A 17,832-nucleotide genomic window follows, 5' to 3' on the forward strand; every position below is an offset into this window, starting at 1 on the left:
GGGCTTGTGAAGAGATTACAGCAAGGCAGCGTTCAGGTCTGGCTGGCACACACGCTGAAAGTCAGAACACACAGGTCGTCATTGAGACTTATATGCCAATAAAATGAATGAATTCGATTTATGATAACATATAAATCTCAATGGTACCACATGTGCACAACGCTCAATTGTTTCTTTAGATAGCTATCAAGAAACAAGCAGCATAAGGCAATTCTAAAACGTCTTAAGCCCAACGTCTTATGCTCAGTGTGTCTGAATAAATCAATGCCACCTCTCTTTGTGTATCCGCAATACGTCTACCCTGGGACAGAATGATGCCAGCTCACTTCCTTGTCAACAAAGGAAGAGGGGGAACCAGATGGAGAGTTGTTTCTGTCAACTGTAAAACAGCCGACACAACAACAGCTCAATAAGCAATGGCACAGGACGGGAAAATGTGAGTGAGACGGGCCCAAGGACCTTTCTGACACCCAATTGTTTCCTGAGTTTCTGTGTCCGGCTTTCCGGACCGGAAACTTTTGGGCACCCCCCAGAGGTGAGCTTGTATTCATATGTTTATGTGTGCATGCACTGTGCTGTGAGTTTGTGTGTGTGTGTGTGTGTGTGTGTGTGTCTGTGTCTGTGTCTGTGTCTGTGTTTTGAATGTGAGAGTACGGTGGGACTGTTAGTGAAGATGCGGGAAGTACACTGGCAAATTGCCCACTGCTTTTTAAAGAGCGTAGGAAAGGATGGGGCACTGAGCAGTGCTGAACAATGCCACTAACAGCTGCTCCTGTTGACCACAGGCGTTACAGTCTGTTCACAGAGGACAGAAAGTAGTAACCTTGACCTCTCACCCCTCAAGACTCTTCCAGTATGAAACTCTGTGTGGGGTCGAGAGAGTCCAAAAAAAGTCCATAGTGTTTTGGCCTTTCACAGTGGACTTTACTTCATAAAGAACAGTAATACATCACTTATGTAGAGCACCAAGATGATGTAAATAGGCTATTGCCTGTTTAATGTAACCAGTTCGTCAGTAAGTAGGCAAGTGTGCACAATCATTTAAAAAAAAAAAAAATCTTCCTTTAAACACTGTCTGCTTCCTAGAATTAAAAGGCACGTGCATTTTCTCCAGAGCTGCAATTTTTTTTACCTGATGTTTCACAGTCACATTTAAGAAGAATGAAAAGTAAATGTAAAAGTAAAAGAAAAACCAAAAGCAAAGCACAAACCAGTCACAGCATTACACAAACGAAACAATGAGAAGATTCCATGTGGAATACCAGGTTGGTTGTGTAACCCTCTGTCTAAGCAGTGCTGGCATATATGCTGTAATTGTGTAATCAGTAGCTCAGCTGATTTCAGCATACCTCATGAACCTGCACTGACATAATGCATGCATGCTGTGTAGCCGTACAGTAGCCATATAGCAACACAGACAATGTGTACAGTTAAGATTTAATCACAAAGTTTGATCACATTTTCTCCAAATATTGACCAAGGAGAATCCAGAGTAGTTGTATCAATGCGACTTGTTTCTTGAGTTAGACTTGGCTTGACTCTGAAAGACTACAATGGACAGATATACCACCGTGCTCTGAGTACAGTGAACCACAGAAAATACACGTGGGAGAGATCTGGGAGGAAGAAGCACAAGATCCAGTAGACCACCTGATAAATGTTCATCTACCGCCCTCTGGTGGAAAAACTTTACAACTACACGTTTTCAAATACCAATAGATCACATAGTAAGACTTAGATTTTTAATTACATACAGACTTTAAAACTGTGTTATTCTGCAGCACGATTTGAGTTCTCATTGGAAAAAAAAAAAAAAAACATCTGTCTATGCTTTTATTTTGAAAATTGAGACTCAGCTCTAACCCGGAAGTCCACTAATGTTATTATGCTAACGGTGTGTCATCAACACAGCAGGACGAGGGTGGCAACTGCAAATGTGAGGAAAAATAACAGCACTAGCTTCGTATGAATATTTCTTTAGGGGGCGGTTGAACACGAGTAAGAAGTCGTGTATATCTGAACAGGCTGTCATTAATTTCTGCGACAGCGGGACTTGCAGACGGACTCAAACTGCTAAGCTACGTTGATCTTCCACCACTGGACTATTAGCAAACAGGCTAACGTAAGTGGCTGACTCCCTGTCTGCTTGGGTCCTGACGGGACGGGGGAGAGATGTCCTGCAGCTTGTTGGAGTTTTGTCGGCTCCAAGAGCTCAAAACGGTCAGGGACTACTTATTCCAGAGGCAGAAAAGCGAGCGAGTGGAGGAGACGAATCAAACAGGTAGGTTGAGTTACCGCAGCTACACAGACTGGGCAGCAGCAGAGCCTGTAGCATGCTAACTTCCAGCGCTCAGTGCGACTATCAACTGAAGTGACAGCAGTCCTGAGCTAACCTGCTAGTCATAGCACAAAGTTACACAGAGACATTACCATATATCTTAGTGACTACACCTGTAGCTACGTGTTATGGCAAGGTGGGGAAATGTTGTTAGACTGAGGGGGGGGGGGCGGTTTGTGGGGAATTAGCCACTCCTGAATTTTTAGTTGTTGGAGAAATTGAATTATCTTGAGCGACATCAGCGAACCTTCCCATGATGCATAGCAGGATCTTTACTCTGTGCGCCTGAGATGCACAGAAATCTTCTATGTTATATGTGTTATTGATGGAATAATGAATCATCTGTTTCTGTTGGCCTGACTGGTGCAATGAGGGCAAGTCATTTCATGGTAAGGCTTTGGGACTGAGCTTCATCTGTGCTCTGCAACACCAGCAGGGGACCGAGAGGAGAGGATGAGAAATGTGCCTGCCCTTTTAGCTATGAGTCATCCCACATGAGGCACCTGAACACATCACTGCAGGCGGCTCAGCAAAGGGGAACCGACATGCACACATCCACCCGGAGAGGACACACTCCGTTGCCTCATGTCTTCATGTCACAACGATGTGTTCGGACATACAAAGTGTGTTGTCACCTCAGTGTTGTAGCAGAGTGACGCCGACCCCCACACACACACACTGCACCAATGCATAATGCATTGTAAATGTCCATGGCAACAAGATCTCATCCTGGATTTTGCTACTTGCTCTGTCACTTTGTCTCCCACCCACTCGAATATTTTTAGATTATTTCCCTGTAGCACAACCTTCGTCAGTCCTTCCCCCCTGAGCCTCTCTCATGCCATTTTTTAATGGTTGGGCAGGGTAATATTAGCGTGTATGCATCTAGTGAATATTTTAGCAGATGGCTTTAAGACATCCATCCTCACACCTGCTGTGACCTGCAGTTCCACACCCCTATAACAGACTTATTGACTTCATACAATGATGTGATCTTCAGGAAACCAGGACTTGGGCAAAGGAGGATTTCACTTAGGAAGTTCCAGATTCTGCACAGCCTGATCTGTCAGCATGATTTCACAAATTCTAACCAGTTCTAAGTGGATATCCATGTTTCCCTTTTCCCTAACAGAGAATGAGCTGTCTTGGGACACCTCTGACTGGGAGTCGGCATGGGATAGTGGTGACAACAAAGAAGAGGCCACTTCTGCCACAACGGTCTGTCTTTTTGTTTTTCAGTCTCTATACTCACATTACCTTTTTCCCAACAATATTTAGCAACAGGCGACTCTGATGTTGCAGCATTGCTTCAGTTGCTAACAAAAGATAGTAGAGTTTTTGACTTGCCATATTATTATTGACGTATTATGGTTTTGAAGGGAAAATAAGTGACACTAAACACGAGTTTAGGGGGACATTTAAAATTTGGGGTAATTTTGAGAAAATTCCCTAAATACATTTGGAAAAAACAAAACAACAACATCTCCCCTTTGTCCCACAGGTGGAGGAGGAGGCCACAGGTCAGAGTGGACCCTGGCTGCAGGACTGTATAGTGTCCCTGTCACCCTGCTCTGACCTGCTGGTAGTGGCCCGTGAACACAAGGCTGTGTTTCTCTCAGGTCAGATATTCAAACACACACACACACACACACACTCATCTCTGAGTACACAGAAGAGTTATACAAACATTGCTGTTAATGTTGATGTTGATTTTTACAGCTAAGTGGCGTTCAGATGACAGCGGCAGAGAGGAAATGACCCTGTCTGTGTCCTGGACTGGAACCCTCACGACTGATGAAGGGTAAGATTCAGATGAGATACATTTGAGAAGGAATAAAAATGGAGGAGAGGAAAATGCCAATGCATCGGAAGATGAGGCACGAAACTTACAGGCAGGAATGAAAATGAACTTCAGGGTGACAAGAAAAAGATGATGAAGGGTCACCTTGAAAAGGGATAGCTGTTGACTATTGGGGAAACAAATGAAATATGAGATAATGTGCAAGTGCAATGTGAACTCAGTTACACAGACACTGCATCGTACTGTCTGTTTTCTCACTACAGAGAGTGTGTGAGCAGCTCCATCTGTATACCATTGGCAAGCCAGAAGAGGTAAGAATTACAAAAAGAGGAGATGTCAGTGGAAATACAAAATGCTTGTCATTGTGGCTGTTTTTCCAATGTGTGTGTGTCTGTGTCTGTGTGTGTACAGGAGCTCCACAGGGCGGCCTGATTGGACATGTGTAGTGGTGGGTTTCACCTCCGGCTACGTCCGCTTCTACACAGAGGTACTTTGTCAATCTGAAGCACAATCTTCTCTCTCCTTTTTCTGTATGACAGTGCATAGCCTGCGCTACAGTTTACTTTGCCAGGTTATCAGCAGAGAAAAAAGAAAACGACCCATTTCTACAATCTATGAAGATAGTCTGTAGGGATGACGGTATGAAATGTAACACTGATTGTCTCTCGTCAGAACGGGGTTCTTCTCCTGGCCCAGCTGTTGCATGAAGACCCTGTGTTGAGGCTCAAATGTCGCACATATGAGATCCCTCGCCATCCTGGAGTATCTGAGCAGGTAAGGTCAAAAGCCAGCAGCCAGTTAACCGGAGCACACTCCCTGATTGTTTTTTGTACAGGTTGAATAAACAAGCATACCATGTTATTTAATGAGGTTTAGAGGTACTTTTGGACATAGCCAGGGCAGCTGTTTCCCCTGTTTCTGGTCTTTATTGTGAGCTAAGCTATGCTACCTGCCTTCTGCTTGTTGCTTCGTATTTGCCTTACAGACATTAGAGTGTGATCTTAAAATGCAACCTCCAGCTAGACGGCCAATAAGTCTTTCTCCCAAAATGGTCAACAGTTCCTTTCACTTCATGATTGTCTGTGGAGATTAATTCTTGAGATCCAGATACAAGTCTGTGATCAAACATTCTATACTCAGGGTTCATTTACTGTTTCTTCCTGAGCTTTAGCCTGCATGCCACAAATGTCTAATCAGTGATTTTATCATCCTGTTCTAGCATGAGGAGTTAAGTATCCTCTACCCTGCTGCTCTGGTCACCATCGATGGCTTCAGCCTCTTTCAGTCTCTGCGTGCCTGCAGGAACCAAGTTGCAAGAGGTAGTGCCTCTTGTGTGTGCATGTGTACATCCAACTGGGAGTATTAACAGTATGCAAATACACTTGTGTGTTTTTATCATAAGATGATAGCCATGGGGGTTGGAGTGTTAAATATTGGAGCATTTTGCAGTGTGTTAACCAGAGATATGTTCTTCACTTGCTGGCTGGGTGGATAGAGTTTGCTATAAAACATTCAGGTACTAAGGAGACACACACACTACCACTGCCACACACACACACCCTTATACAGCCCCTAGAAGGTTAGTCACCAAGCTTGAGCAGGTTTCCTCTGAGCGTCCAACAGTGCTGTGTCTATGTGTGTGTGTGTGCCACCCCTAAAAGTGCTTTGTGGCCTAAAGCAATCCTTGTTACTAGTTAAGCTCCGTTCCCCAGTTTTAAATGTTGCTAAATGCAAAGCATTCCTGCTAGCTAAAGGCAATAGATGATTGTCAAAGATTTGATAATCAAATGGTACATCAACTGTGCTTCCCATCCAGCGGCAGCAGCAGGTAGTGATGTGATCCAGCCTCCTCCCCTGGCCTATAAGAAGTGGGGTCTGCAGGACATGGATGCCATTGTGGACCACAGTAGTGTGGGTAAGAGGCTGTGCTTGTGTTCACATCAAGAGCTCTTCCTTGCACACCCCTAGATTTACTATGTCACATTTTCATTGCACGTATGACTTAATGACAAAATTCCCACAATATCTTGACAAACAAAAATAACACAGTCTAATATGCATTGTGTCTTGTTTCCTTTAAGATTAAAATGAGTGATTGACTTTCAAACAAAGTACTGTTTCCACTGCACTAATTCCTGTCGTCATCTGTTCCCACATCCCTGCTCATCCCTGTTCTTTCTCTCATTTCTCCTGCTGCTAGGCATTATGACACTCTGTGTGTTCGACCAGATGAAGAACGCATCTATCCTGGGGGGCTTTACTGCTTCAGTCAAGGGCAGCCCCCCCGCCATGAGCCAGTATGTCACCGTGGGGGGTGGACCGTACACGGGCTTTTACTTTGCTGTAGAGGTGAGTGGAGCTGTCAGGCTATTTCCTTCCCAAAAGGACATCATGTACAGAAAACATCACGGTACATTTATGTACATTTGAGTCTTAAGTGTTGACCTGCAAGTGAATTCAGCTGTTGGTTGTCTCTGTCTGTCTTTAGGGAAGCTCCCAGCCTCTTCTCTCTCACGTGGCTCTGGCTGTGGCCAGTAAACTCACCTCAGCCCTCTTCAGTGCTGCCAGGTATGGTGATGTATATGTATATGTGTGTGTGTGTGTGTGTGTGTGTAAAATCAATAACAGCAATAATTGTACCAGATATAATCGTTGTTCAGCACTTTTCTGAAACATACAGCGGTTAAGACAATTAAATAATAGTTGACGAAACAAGGTAAAGTTATGCCTGCTCCCTAAACGTTTGACCAAACCACATCTCAAGACAAATATGGTTGACCTGTATTTCTGTGTGCACATTCACACACTCAAAAGACTGAATGCTGCACTATGGACAGCGGCCTTCTAACAACACCAAGCACGCTGCAGCCTAATGAGTACTCTCAGTTATGGCCTGTTCTCTGCTATATGCCATCTTAATCCATACAGTGGGGCAGTTTGTGTTTATCCTCCCTTGAGTCTCCTTTCTCTCTCTCTAGTGTACCTCAAGTGTACGTCGTCAGTCGCCTGCTCTCCTCCTTTTATTACCTTTTCTAATACCCATGTCTCCCTTCATCCTTCGCCTTCCATTCATTTGTCTCTTGCTCACTTTCTCTTTGTCCGTTTCCCTCTCAGTGGATGGTTAGGTTGGAACAAGAACAAGAATGAAGAGGAGGCTGTTCAGAAGCAGAAGCCCAAGGTGGAGCCTGCTACACCGTTGGGGATCAGGTACCAATTGTGCCCTCCCTAGGGTGCCCTGTCAATATTTGGCAATATAAAGTTTGTTGATGTCCTTCCGTCGTCCTCTCTGGTAAATCTGACCTCTCCTGTCCAGATTTGGCCTCCCAGACTCACGTCGCCACGGCGAGTCCATCTGTCTGTCCCCCTGCAACACGCTGGCTGGAGTGACAGACGACTTTGGTCGAGTCTCACTGCTCGACTTGGCCAGGGGCATTTCTATTCGCATGTGGAAAGGTGAGGAGAGGAGGAAGTATAGAGAAAAGACCAAGGTCAAAGAAGTGAATAATATAGTGGTTTTGTAAAGGGATCCATGTATGACGATGCTTTGAAGAAAATTGGGATTACACAGAAAGGCTGTTTCTCTTGTCTTGAACCTTTATGTGCTGTCTAGCAAACATCGACAGCTCAGTTCCTCCTTTAAAATCAGCTGTGATGGAGCTAATGCGGTCTGCTGTTGCGTGTTTGTGTCCCTGTAATCATTTAACTGCAGGGTACCGAGATGCTCAGCTGGCTTGGCTGCAGGTTCCAGAGGAGCGAGGTGATCGGGAGTTCTCCCCCTCCGCCTCCCTGCCCAGACGCCATGCTCTGTTCCTGGTCATCTACGCCCCCCGCAGGGGAATCCTAGAGGTGTGGGGGATGCAGCACGGGCCTCGTGTTGGAGCCTTCACTGTGGGCAAACACTGCAGGTACAAACAGCAACTGTTTCTGCCCCCAAATCACCACAAACAAATCCTGTACATGCTCATATTTAGCCCACCGCTGGAGCACACACTGCACACGGAGACACTCAAGACTAGACTAACCGGGGAACAGCACACAACAAAATAAATGCTAAATATTGTGTGTGTGTGTGTGTGTGTGTGTGTGTGTGTGTGTGTGCACTTCCAGGTTGCTGTATGCTGGCTACCGTCTGATGGGGGTAAACAGTGTGACCAGTCAGGGCTGGCAGCTCCACACCCAGCAGGTGTGTCTGCTGGACCCCATCACAGGAGCACTGAGGACGGTGAACGTCCCCTTCCACTTGGCCCTCAGGTTGGTACACAGACAGAAAAAGCACACACACACACACACACACATTCACTTCAGAGCTACTGTAGATCGGCTGTTTGTCACATAGGCATTTTTAAATGAATAGCTCACTAATTAGCACATTATAACTGAGCCCACCGAACGTGCTCACAGAACTCCAACGAGACGTCGGGAGATTTTACACAGATTTTAAACAGATTTTAAACAAACAGAGATGCTGGATGTTTTTCAGAATGTTTCAGAATGTTGACGCACGTTTAAAGATTCTGGGAATTTATCATCTCACCAGTTATTTATGTATTTGTTTGTCTGCGTGTTGAAGGAGTAATTGTTTGGAGATGAGTGATTAATGGTTAATGGTTTCACAAATGAATGTTTTCTCTGTCACCTCCACATTGGGTATAGCACTTTAGCAGCCATGTGTCCTACATTTCATGCTGTTAAACCTTTCCAACAAACGAACTGTTGGTGATGTAATAAAAAAAAATCTGAAATTCAAAGATTTCTGCTTCATCCTGCTTAAGGTAACTGAAGGTTGTTTTAATGTGTGTGCTTATTTTTCCTCAAAAACATCTGTTATCCTAAATTAATATCGTACATCTCATTACAAGCAAAATCAAAGTTTGTCATTCTGGATTACCACTTAGAAATCTACAGATTCCACTTTAAAAAGAACAAGTGGCAGGTTTGAGGGCGTTATGTCCCAGACTGTTTATCATCCAGCAGCAGTAACTTCCTAGAGTTTCCTGGCAGTTGGTTGCCTGGCAACCTCCTGGTGACAAAACTCAAGGGCTCCCAAAATGTTGAACTATTCCTTTAACACTTAGCATGTTGTTTGTTGTAGGACTGCTTGCAGATGTGGGGTGGGAATATTTTTTTACTCTTAGTCTCAGATTTGCTGAACCATTTAGTTATTGGTCCCTGTATGTAGGAATGGTATGTCAGCTATAGACATATATTACTTATTCTTTATGTAACTTCTCACTCAACTCAAGAGTTTTATTGAGATAAACGTAATGGGAAGTTAATTTATGGCAACTGTACTGTTATCATTTACTTTCAAAGCCGATATTTTCAAACTCGTATCCATAAAAACATTCACAGACGAGCACGTTTTTTGGCAGCAACCTTGTTCTTGGTCTAAAAGTTGTTTAATGAGGACAGCCAGCAATCCACCCAAACCCCAACTTTCTTTTTATTCTCAACTCCAGTGACAAGAAGAGCGAGCGAGCCAAAGATTTGCACCTGCTGAAGAGGCTGACGACTATACTAAGGAGCAGAGAGGTGGAGCCTGGTAAGAGATGGAGAGTGAGAGCTCAATCAAGACACAGACACCAGTGTGGGAGTCTATGTGTTTTTAATCATCTCTTTTCTTTTCAGGTATTTTGGAGAGCGAAGCCAAAAGTGTGCTGCTGGATATCAAGCACCCTGCCATTAAGAAGCAGGTATAACAAAGCTCACACACTAAAGGAGATACACTTTCTTCACAAGTCAAAAGTCTAATAGGAGTTCTCACACTTCCTTTTAGGCTCTGGAGTCTCTGCTGTCAAATAAGAATGCTCCTGTCTCATGTCTTACGAACGTCACATGCGCCTTATATGACACTCTGAAGCAACAAGGTATCGCTATCAGTTTATTGTTAAGGAGAGAAGAAATTCCTCAGATTTAAGATATGATGCCTAGATAGAGATTTCTATTTAATCATATTGAAACTAAATTGTCGTAAATTGTTTTCTAAATTATTCGCTCAGCTAAATGAAATCTAAAGGACTGTGAATGTAAAAGGTTTCGTACATGTACCAATCATACATGTGGCTTGTGGTTTTTCTCCCTTTGTTGATGGTTCTGTATTTCTGCATCCCAGACCCTGAGGAAGTGGATACAGCGTTGCTCCAGCTCTGCTCCTCACAGCTGAAATTGCTTCGGCTCTACGCTGACATCCAGAACCTGAATTCTGCTGCAGATGTGGAGGCCTGCTCTGAAAATGTGAGAGGACACGCATAAACACATCTACACATACAGATTGTTTGTTAATAGCACTCAAATGACCATTTTTCAAGGTTAAGGTCTGTGGTAAAGCTACAAATTAGGCCAGTGTTGTTGTTTGGTGGTATTTTTAAACCTGGGCCCTATTTTTACATATCGTGGTCTCAAAATGACTAATAGGTACAAAAAGTTTTGGAATTGGTCCAATAGATCACCTGAGCTGGCAGCCACTAACAGGCTGCAATGGCTGTGATGTAATCCTCTGAGGCAACCTGGCTTGTTAAAAGTGCATCTTCTAAAAGTGCTTATTAATGCCACTGACAGACTACGATTGTTATTCAAAGTGTCTGGCTACGTTTCAGAAAGTATCCCCACAGATATAGACCTATGAGATCCTTTTTGTTTAACCAGGAACAGCCGTTAGATCCCTCAGTTTGAAGCTGCCAGACTCCACTGACAGAAACAGTAATTGTTCCTCTGACAACACAGGAGTTGCTACTGTAGTTGCTGTGACTTTGGTGTTTTAAGATGTTAGTTCAGGTCCAAACTAACCCTGGAAACCTTTACGCCCTGTTATTATTCCTCATAACTCCCCAGTAAACTACGTTCTCCCACCCAGCAGGAGTCCCTTGAAGGCATAGAGGATGAACTGGCCCGTGTTGGGCCCACCTTGCAATGCTACGCCCAGCTCACCTTGAGACCCAGCGTCTCCTTTGCCCAGGACTCACCTGACTCACCCCTGCCTGCCCAAGCATTTCTCTCTCAGATGGAGTGCACCGAGGACGGGGAGTTGAGGGTGATCCGGGGGTCTGAAACTGAATGGAATCAGCTAGGTAAGACAGCATACTGCATGTGTACACGTTCTATAGCAAATGAACAAATAAATTCAACATGTCACTGCGGTTTTGCGTTCAGATACATGTTGTGTATCAAACAAATGGGCATGTGTGAGAATAGCACAGGTGGGATTTACAGGTTTGAAGAGGAAAAAGAAATGCAAATTGCCCTTTAAATACATACATACATCTGACTGACATCAGACATAGAGGGAGCACACCACACGAATCCAGACTGAGGACTTTGCTCTTGTGTGTCCTTTGCAGGGAACTTTATGTTCTGGGGTTGTCTGTGTGGAAAAAGCCAGCTCCACAAAGTCTGTGACACACTGCAGCAGGCTGGCATCAGTCCACAGCAGCTACTGGTAAGACTGACTGAAGGCATAGGTTTAAATTTGAATGAGCTTTTGCTAATGGAGTATGAGATGAAAATAGGAAAAAGGAAATGAAACAGTTCGTAAAATGTGTTCTGGGATGGGCACATTGCACAAAGCCCCAGAAAACTTAAATAATGGGAATGGCAGAAATTCAGAGCATAGTTTTTGCCGTAATTGTGCTGCTATAAATTGACATTTATGTCTGTAATATTTCATTTTTTCATTGCCTGTTTCTCTTTCAGTCTCTGTTGCTAAGTGTGTGGTTGCAAAGAGAGAAGGAGGTGCTGCAGAAAACAGAAGAAACTGTTAGAAACCTACACACACTACTCGTGGCCCTTAGCAACATTAAAGGTTAGTGACTATGTTCACTTCTCTGCGTCCACCTGAGTGTGCGAGCGTCCACCTGTCAGCCAGTGAAGGATGAGACGAGAGTCACCACTCCCTCCTCCTGTCCGTAGGTGCAGTGGAGGACTCGTGGGATCCCCAGTCCATCTCCCCCTGGTGGCAGCAAGTTCGCTGTACGTGCGTCCAATCCCACAACGCTGCCGCCGCCCTGCTGGCTGCCCTCGTAGCTCACCGCGCCGCTAAGGCCTGCATCACAAGCCGGGCTGACAGCAAGGTAGAGAAGCCAGTGCGGCGCAGAATGAAGTTGTGGAGAACGAGAACTGTTTAGTGTACCGAATTTGATAGAAGAGATGTTATTTATGTGTTGCTGAAGCACAGAGCTGGTACTCCCCCCACCGTCTTCACCAGCTGATGGAGGCCAAACACCCCACATGTCACTATCAGCGATACTTATGATTTTACACCAAAAGTTAGTCAGCTTCACCACAAATCCTTTGGTTCCAGAGTAACGCACCTTCATCCTCTGAAACAGGCAGTTTTGGCCTCAGTCACATTGAAGTAGGATATAGACATAATGCTAGTTATAGAAATTGCACATTAAAGCTACTCAGGCACTACACTACTACCAGGCATGATACTGACGCAGCCTATGTTATGTGTTTGTGTGGGACCAGCTGCAGTCGGAATGGGAGGCGGTGTCCCTGGAGCTGGAGCAGTGGGTGGTGTGTGTTCGCCAGCTAGAGGATGTGCTGGTGCTGCAGACTCTGCTGTTGGTGCCTCCTCCTCAGGGAGCAGCAGGGGGTGCTGCAGCACAGAGCTCCATCAAAACACTGCTGGAGGGAGGCACAGGTAGGCTGTGAGGAGGAAGATCCTTAGGAAAATGTAGAGGCTAACAAGAAAGCTATGTTGTCTCACTTTCTTAACTTGTCTGTCTGCATCTTTGTGGTATTTATTCCTGTCTCTTTCCTTTATATTTTCATCATTTCCCTGTATTTTTTTTCTTCAGTTTGTCCATATCCATACGCTGTGGCTACATACGACAGACTTGTTTTCTTTTTAGGCGGCATTGCAGACAGTGTCTCCAAGTGGGTGTTCAGGCACAACTTGGCCCCTGAGCGACTGAAGGAAATTCTGCAAAAGAGAGAAGACAAGGAGGCAGATGACACACGAGAGCAGAAGGCAGGAGAAGAGGGAAAGGAGCAGCAGGAGGATGACAAGAGGACAGCAGGTCAGGACTAGGAAGTGTCCATCCTCTGTAATGAAGTTACCTGCTGTTCTTGTGCATAACTTTTGTAGCTTCATAGAGCATTGCTTGAGTGATGTAAGTTCTGCAACTCATGGAACCTCTTTATGCCCTCAAATCAAATCCAGAGCTGTTGGTGGCAGTCTGCCAGCGGTTCCCACACTCCCTCTCACCCGACTTACTCTTCGCCCACTGCTGCTGGGAGTATGTAGTGCAGTGGAACAAAGACCCAGAGGTACACAGTCGCACATACATGGACATTATATATGAAGTAACATCACTACTCGCCGCAACAAAGCCAGTTTCACTCCAAGGAAATCCAAGGAACATGATTGACAAAGAACCAGTCACCTTTGTTCCGAAATCTGGACTCACACCTGCTTTTTATTCCCAGGAGAGCCGATACTTATGCTGGGCGGTGGAACACCTGAAGCTGGTCTCCAGTCCACATATCCAACTAGGTGAGCGGCTCAGTGGCCTAAGTTTACATGCTTACATATATTTTTCTGTAATAATATGTTGAATCTATTTGATAATACACTTTCATCTATGATTGTGGAAACGGGTATTTTTTTTAATTGCATGTATGCATATGATGCCAGCATAGGTGTGATCTCAGAGTGAAAGTACTATATTACCAGTAGTGAGGTCACACTTTGTGGATGATTACCCTCTGAAAACTGGAGTCATCTGAGTATCATTGGACTTCATTAAATCTTCTTCAGGGATTTCTACAATGATGTGGAATACGTTCATTGTGAAGCGTTTCTCAGCAGCAGCCTTCCTCGTGGAGAAGGTGAGTCACGCACAAGAGCGCACACAGTTTGCCTGTGTATCCGCAGGAAGGCGTATCTGAATAAAGATAAAAGATAAGATGCTTGCACTTCTTTTTCCCAGGTGGGGAAAGCACCTAAAGATCGCTTATGTCGACGGGTAAGTTTGCGTTTCAGTATTAACTCCAAAAGATCACAGATGCCAGTTTTGATATATGATAGATTTCCTCATTCCTGATCTCATGGATTTGATAAGATTGTTTTAGATGTTGAGGATTGGATTGAGGACATGTATTTATGTGTGCAGGATGTCGGGATGGGAGACAAAGCCATGACGTTCTTCCTGAGCTGCTGTGTCCAGCTGCTGCAGATCCTCATGGAGGTGACTGGAGTATTGGTTAAAAATCAGTGCCCTTTGTCTTTTATAAACTACTATGTAAGTACAGAGATTCCAGGAAAAAGAAGCATGGGGAAACATATCACTACCACTACTAACCACACCTGCACTTGATATGCAGCTTGTTAGCCAGCTAGCTAGCTTGCTTAAAGATCCCCTCCAGACGTGTTCACAAGGGATACGTATCCAATTTCAACTGGCTTTGTATTGTTGGTAGTAAATGAGCAATGTGTACGTTTTCTGCGTGCAGCCTGCAGCCACAGCCCCCCAGGGCTCCCCGCTCTCTGTGTGTTTGGTTGGTTGGCTCTTTGGCTATTGTTTAATTGAATAACTGACATCACGATAAAATTAGCAGTGTTATTTCAATTTGGTTAAGTCAGTCATTCAATCAAACAACAGCCCTGTGTCCGACATGGTTCCTCCACCAAAAAGTTGAATCACCTTATTCAAATCCCCCCCCCCCCCCCCCCCCCCCCCCCCCCTTTTCATGAAAATATCCTGCAGGAGGACTTTAAAATGTGCGCATGTGTTGTGTTGTGCACGTAACTGTGAGTTCTGATCATAATGTCAGCAACCCGGTCACAATCCTTCGTCCTCGTCCTCAGCATCTCCACTGTTCCCTCTTCTTGCAGGCTGACTCTGCGGTGGAGGAGGTTCCCGCTCCGGAGCTGTCTGTGGAGGAGGCGTGGTGCAGCGCAGAGGGCCCGGCGTCCATCGCTGAACTGGCCCTGGAGCAGAGAGGCGTCCACTACCCCCTGGTGCAACACCACTGCCTGTTAGCCTCCCTGCTACATGCTGCCCTGACCTTCAGTCTGAAGGTCAAACCGCTCAGTCTGTTTGACAGCAAGGTGAGGAGACAGCTGGACACGCACACAAACTCAGAGTGACTGTGACGCTAATTAAGTCTACACAAGGCTTTCAAAAATATTTGATAGTGATTTACAATGCAGTATTATAGCTGCATCTGCTTGTGGAAATCATCAGGTACTTTATGTATCCTCACTTAATTATCAAGTATTTCCCTGGATTCAGCTGCACTCATGTAATATCATCATGTAATGTGTGTGTGTGTGTGTGTGTGTGTGTGTGTGTGTGTGTGTGTGTGTGTGTTGTCCCAGGGTAAGAATGCTTTCTTCAGAGATCTGACGACCATCCAGCTGATGCCCAGTGGAGACATGGACCCAGGGCTGGTCTCACTACGACAAGAGGTGAGAGGTGGACTTGCACCTTCTCATTCCATCTCCTCTTCACTGTCCACACCCACTGTTTCATCACTGTTTCCCTCATTCCTGCTCCGTCTCAGTTTCTCCTCCGGGTGCTGACGGGCTGGGTGCAGGCCATAGATGATCCTTCCAGCTCAGCCTCTGGCACCAGGTCTCCCCCTCTGCCCTCCAATGGTCCCAGGGCTGACTGGTGGCCCTCGCTGTGTCTTGAGCTGAGTTCTCTGCTCCAAGTCAACCCCGACATTGTGAGACGGCACCTTGTCTGCGAGCTCTACAACCAGGGCCTGGACCTCCGGGCCGAAGAGGTAAGGAAAATGTGGTTTTCTTTGTGGCCGGCAGAAGCTAAAACTGGGATGATACAACTTTTGGTAAACCTTTATGCTGCGCTGACTTTTCATCTGTGTGATTTGGCATCTGATCACCCAGGTGATGCTAGAGGTGGAAGATAAGGACGTGCTGGGCTCCCAGCTGCTGGTGCTGACCGGCCAGAGGCTGAGCTACTCACTGCTCCACAGCCAGAGTCAGACGCAGGCTGCCATGGAGCTGCTAGCCCGCCTGCCCCCCACCCTCTGCACATGGCTCAAGGCTATGGTGAGACATCAAAGCAGTGTCATCTGCTACACTGAAGACATTTCAGTCACAGTGTCAAAGGCCACATGGTCTTTGCATTAACAACATTTTCACCAACATTTTTCATTAAGTTCAACCTAGAAGTAACCTGAGTACTGATTTGTAACCAGTTTCAGAGGTGGGAGTAATTAATAGTAAGTAATAAACTAGACAAAGAGGAGGATACAGGTTACAGGTCACCCAATCTGAGATGGACTGGTGGGAAAAAAAAAAAAACAACTCAACATGCAAAAAGTGCATGTTCAAAAAAAGAGGATAAGGATAATTAGTCCCATCCAAAATACTGTTGGCCCCCACAGCCCCCAGCAGAGACAGAACACTGGCAGCAGCATAGTCCAATATAATGCTAATGTTTTAAGAACAGTTGTTTAGTCATAGTTCCTGGGGCTGCCACGTAGCTCACCTCATTCTCTTAAGTATGTTTTCCTTGTAGGATTATGACGTACAGTATCACACACTCAGAGCGCTCTGATCTTTTCAGATCCACTCAGGTCTTAGACACACTGACTCACAGCAGTAACACCAGGTGCTACCCAAACCAATTAGAATGAGTATTATTCTGACATAGGTGTTCAGAGCCAAGTGGACCCATGTGACCTCTTAACACAGGATTAAAAATACAAGTAGACATGAATTTAGAGGAGTGATGGTGGCTGCTCTTATCTCCCTCTTTAAGGAAAGGGACTCTGCCGTTATTGAAAAGGTTTATTTTAGGAAGAATGAATGTGTTTTGTGCGCTACAGGACCCCAGTGAGCTGCGGTGCCCCCTGGTCCCCCTGTCCCAGACCAGCAGGCTGGTCAGCCGTCTTATTGAAATCCTGCCGGAGAACCACGCCCAGTACAGCCTGGCCCTGCACCTTCTGGAGGCTGTGGAGGCCCTCACCACTGAGGACTGACCCTGAGAGAGAGAGAGAGAGAGAGAAGGGGGGGTGGATGGAGAGCCCTTTTAAAGGGGTGACCATAATGGGGGCAGGTGGAGAGATGACGTACTGATGGAGCTAGAGCAGTGTTATATGGTCATCTCAGAAAGCACCCCCACGATAAACAGCCTTTGCACCCTCTTGCGTCGGCGTCACGGAGGAGACTTTGTGTTTTGTCATTCAGCTCATGTTAATATAATAAATTCGTCCACACGACTTTGCTGTAGAAGGCAGTGATGCTTAGAGTGGATATAATAGGCTTTTAACTTGTTTTAATCCATCGTATTCCTGCGCATGCCACATAAATTCTGTGGAATACTTGTGTTATTGAAGAGTACTGTAAGGAGAATGCATTCATGAGATGGTTACTCAGCAATGGGGCATATCTTTTTTTTTTCTTCGTCACTTAACCCTCATTTTTCAATCTGATTAACTTTAGAGATCAGGTGCGAGCGTGTGGGTGTCCTTCGTGCCATATCTGCGTTCTGTTTTACACTGCTTCTCCTTCTGCTTTCCCTCTCACAGACAAGAGATGTATGATAAAGAAAAATGGACCTTATTTTTTATTTATAAATGCAGACAGTACTGTACTAGCTGTGCCTGTACGCCTCCTGCTCTGTTGTCCACGTCCAGCTGCTCCCGCTGGGCCGATCCAATGCAGAATAAAGAGGTTTCTCAAAAGCTTAGATGTTGTTTATGTTAACATAATGAAGCG

The 17,832-nt window shown here is 45.3% G+C and overlaps 1 protein-coding gene across 3 annotated transcripts; it reads left to right on the plus strand.

Annotated features, from left to right (window-relative positions):
• The first annotated feature begins 1,900 nt into the window (after window positions 1-1,900).
• rab3gap2 (RAB3 GTPase activating protein subunit 2 (non-catalytic)) lies at window positions 1,901-17,803 on the plus strand. 3 transcript variants are annotated; one of them, XM_070841753.1, is made up of 35 exons: window positions 1,901-2,281; window positions 3,471-3,556; window positions 3,840-3,957; window positions 4,058-4,139; window positions 4,403-4,450; window positions 4,551-4,626; window positions 4,812-4,913; window positions 5,359-5,458; window positions 5,956-6,054; window positions 6,340-6,488; window positions 6,628-6,707; window positions 7,254-7,346; window positions 7,453-7,592; window positions 7,849-8,044; window positions 8,247-8,390; window positions 9,599-9,681; window positions 9,768-9,832; window positions 9,916-10,006; window positions 10,252-10,373; window positions 10,993-11,206; window positions 11,477-11,574; window positions 11,829-11,937; window positions 12,045-12,205; window positions 12,606-12,780; window positions 12,992-13,159; window positions 13,303-13,409; window positions 13,569-13,635; window positions 13,900-13,970; window positions 14,072-14,107; window positions 14,255-14,383; window positions 14,977-15,192; window positions 15,463-15,552; window positions 15,648-15,872; window positions 15,994-16,158; window positions 16,941-17,803. In XM_070841753.1, the coding sequence occupies exons 1-35, from the start codon at window positions 2,173-2,175 to the stop codon at window positions 17,091-17,093; spliced, it is 4,167 nt and encodes a 1,388-aa protein (XP_070697854.1). In that variant the 5' UTR covers window positions 1,901-2,172; the 3' UTR covers window positions 17,094-17,803. The 3 variants fall into 3 exon arrangements, with proteins under 3 accessions (XP_070697854.1, XP_070697856.1, XP_070697855.1); XM_070841755.1 differs by having other exon boundaries at window positions 14,255-14,329; XM_070841754.1 differs by having other exon boundaries at window positions 10,996-11,206.
• Window positions 17,804-17,832: the final 29 nt, after the last annotated feature.

This window comes from Pempheris klunzingeri, chromosome 13 (genome assembly GCF_042242105.1).
Source record: "Pempheris klunzingeri isolate RE-2024b chromosome 13, fPemKlu1.hap1, whole genome shotgun sequence".
Lineage (NCBI taxonomy): Eukaryota > Metazoa > Chordata > Actinopteri > Acropomatiformes > Pempheridae > Pempheris > Pempheris klunzingeri.

Bases quoted from the DNA above. Each gene is read 5' to 3' on its own strand.
- rab3gap2 (XM_070841753.1), top strand. From the start codon at position 2,173: ATGTCCTGCAGCTTGTTGGAGTTTTGTCGGCTCCAAGAGCTCAAAACG. The intron at 11,938-12,044 runs GTTAGTGACTAT...TCCTGTCCGTAG, and splicing joins GGCCCTTAGCAACATTAAAG to GTGCAGTGGAGGACTCGTGG. The intron at 14,384-14,976 runs GTAAGTACAGAG...CTCTTCTTGCAG, and splicing joins TGTCTTTTATAAACTACTAT to GCTGACTCTGCGGTGGAGGA.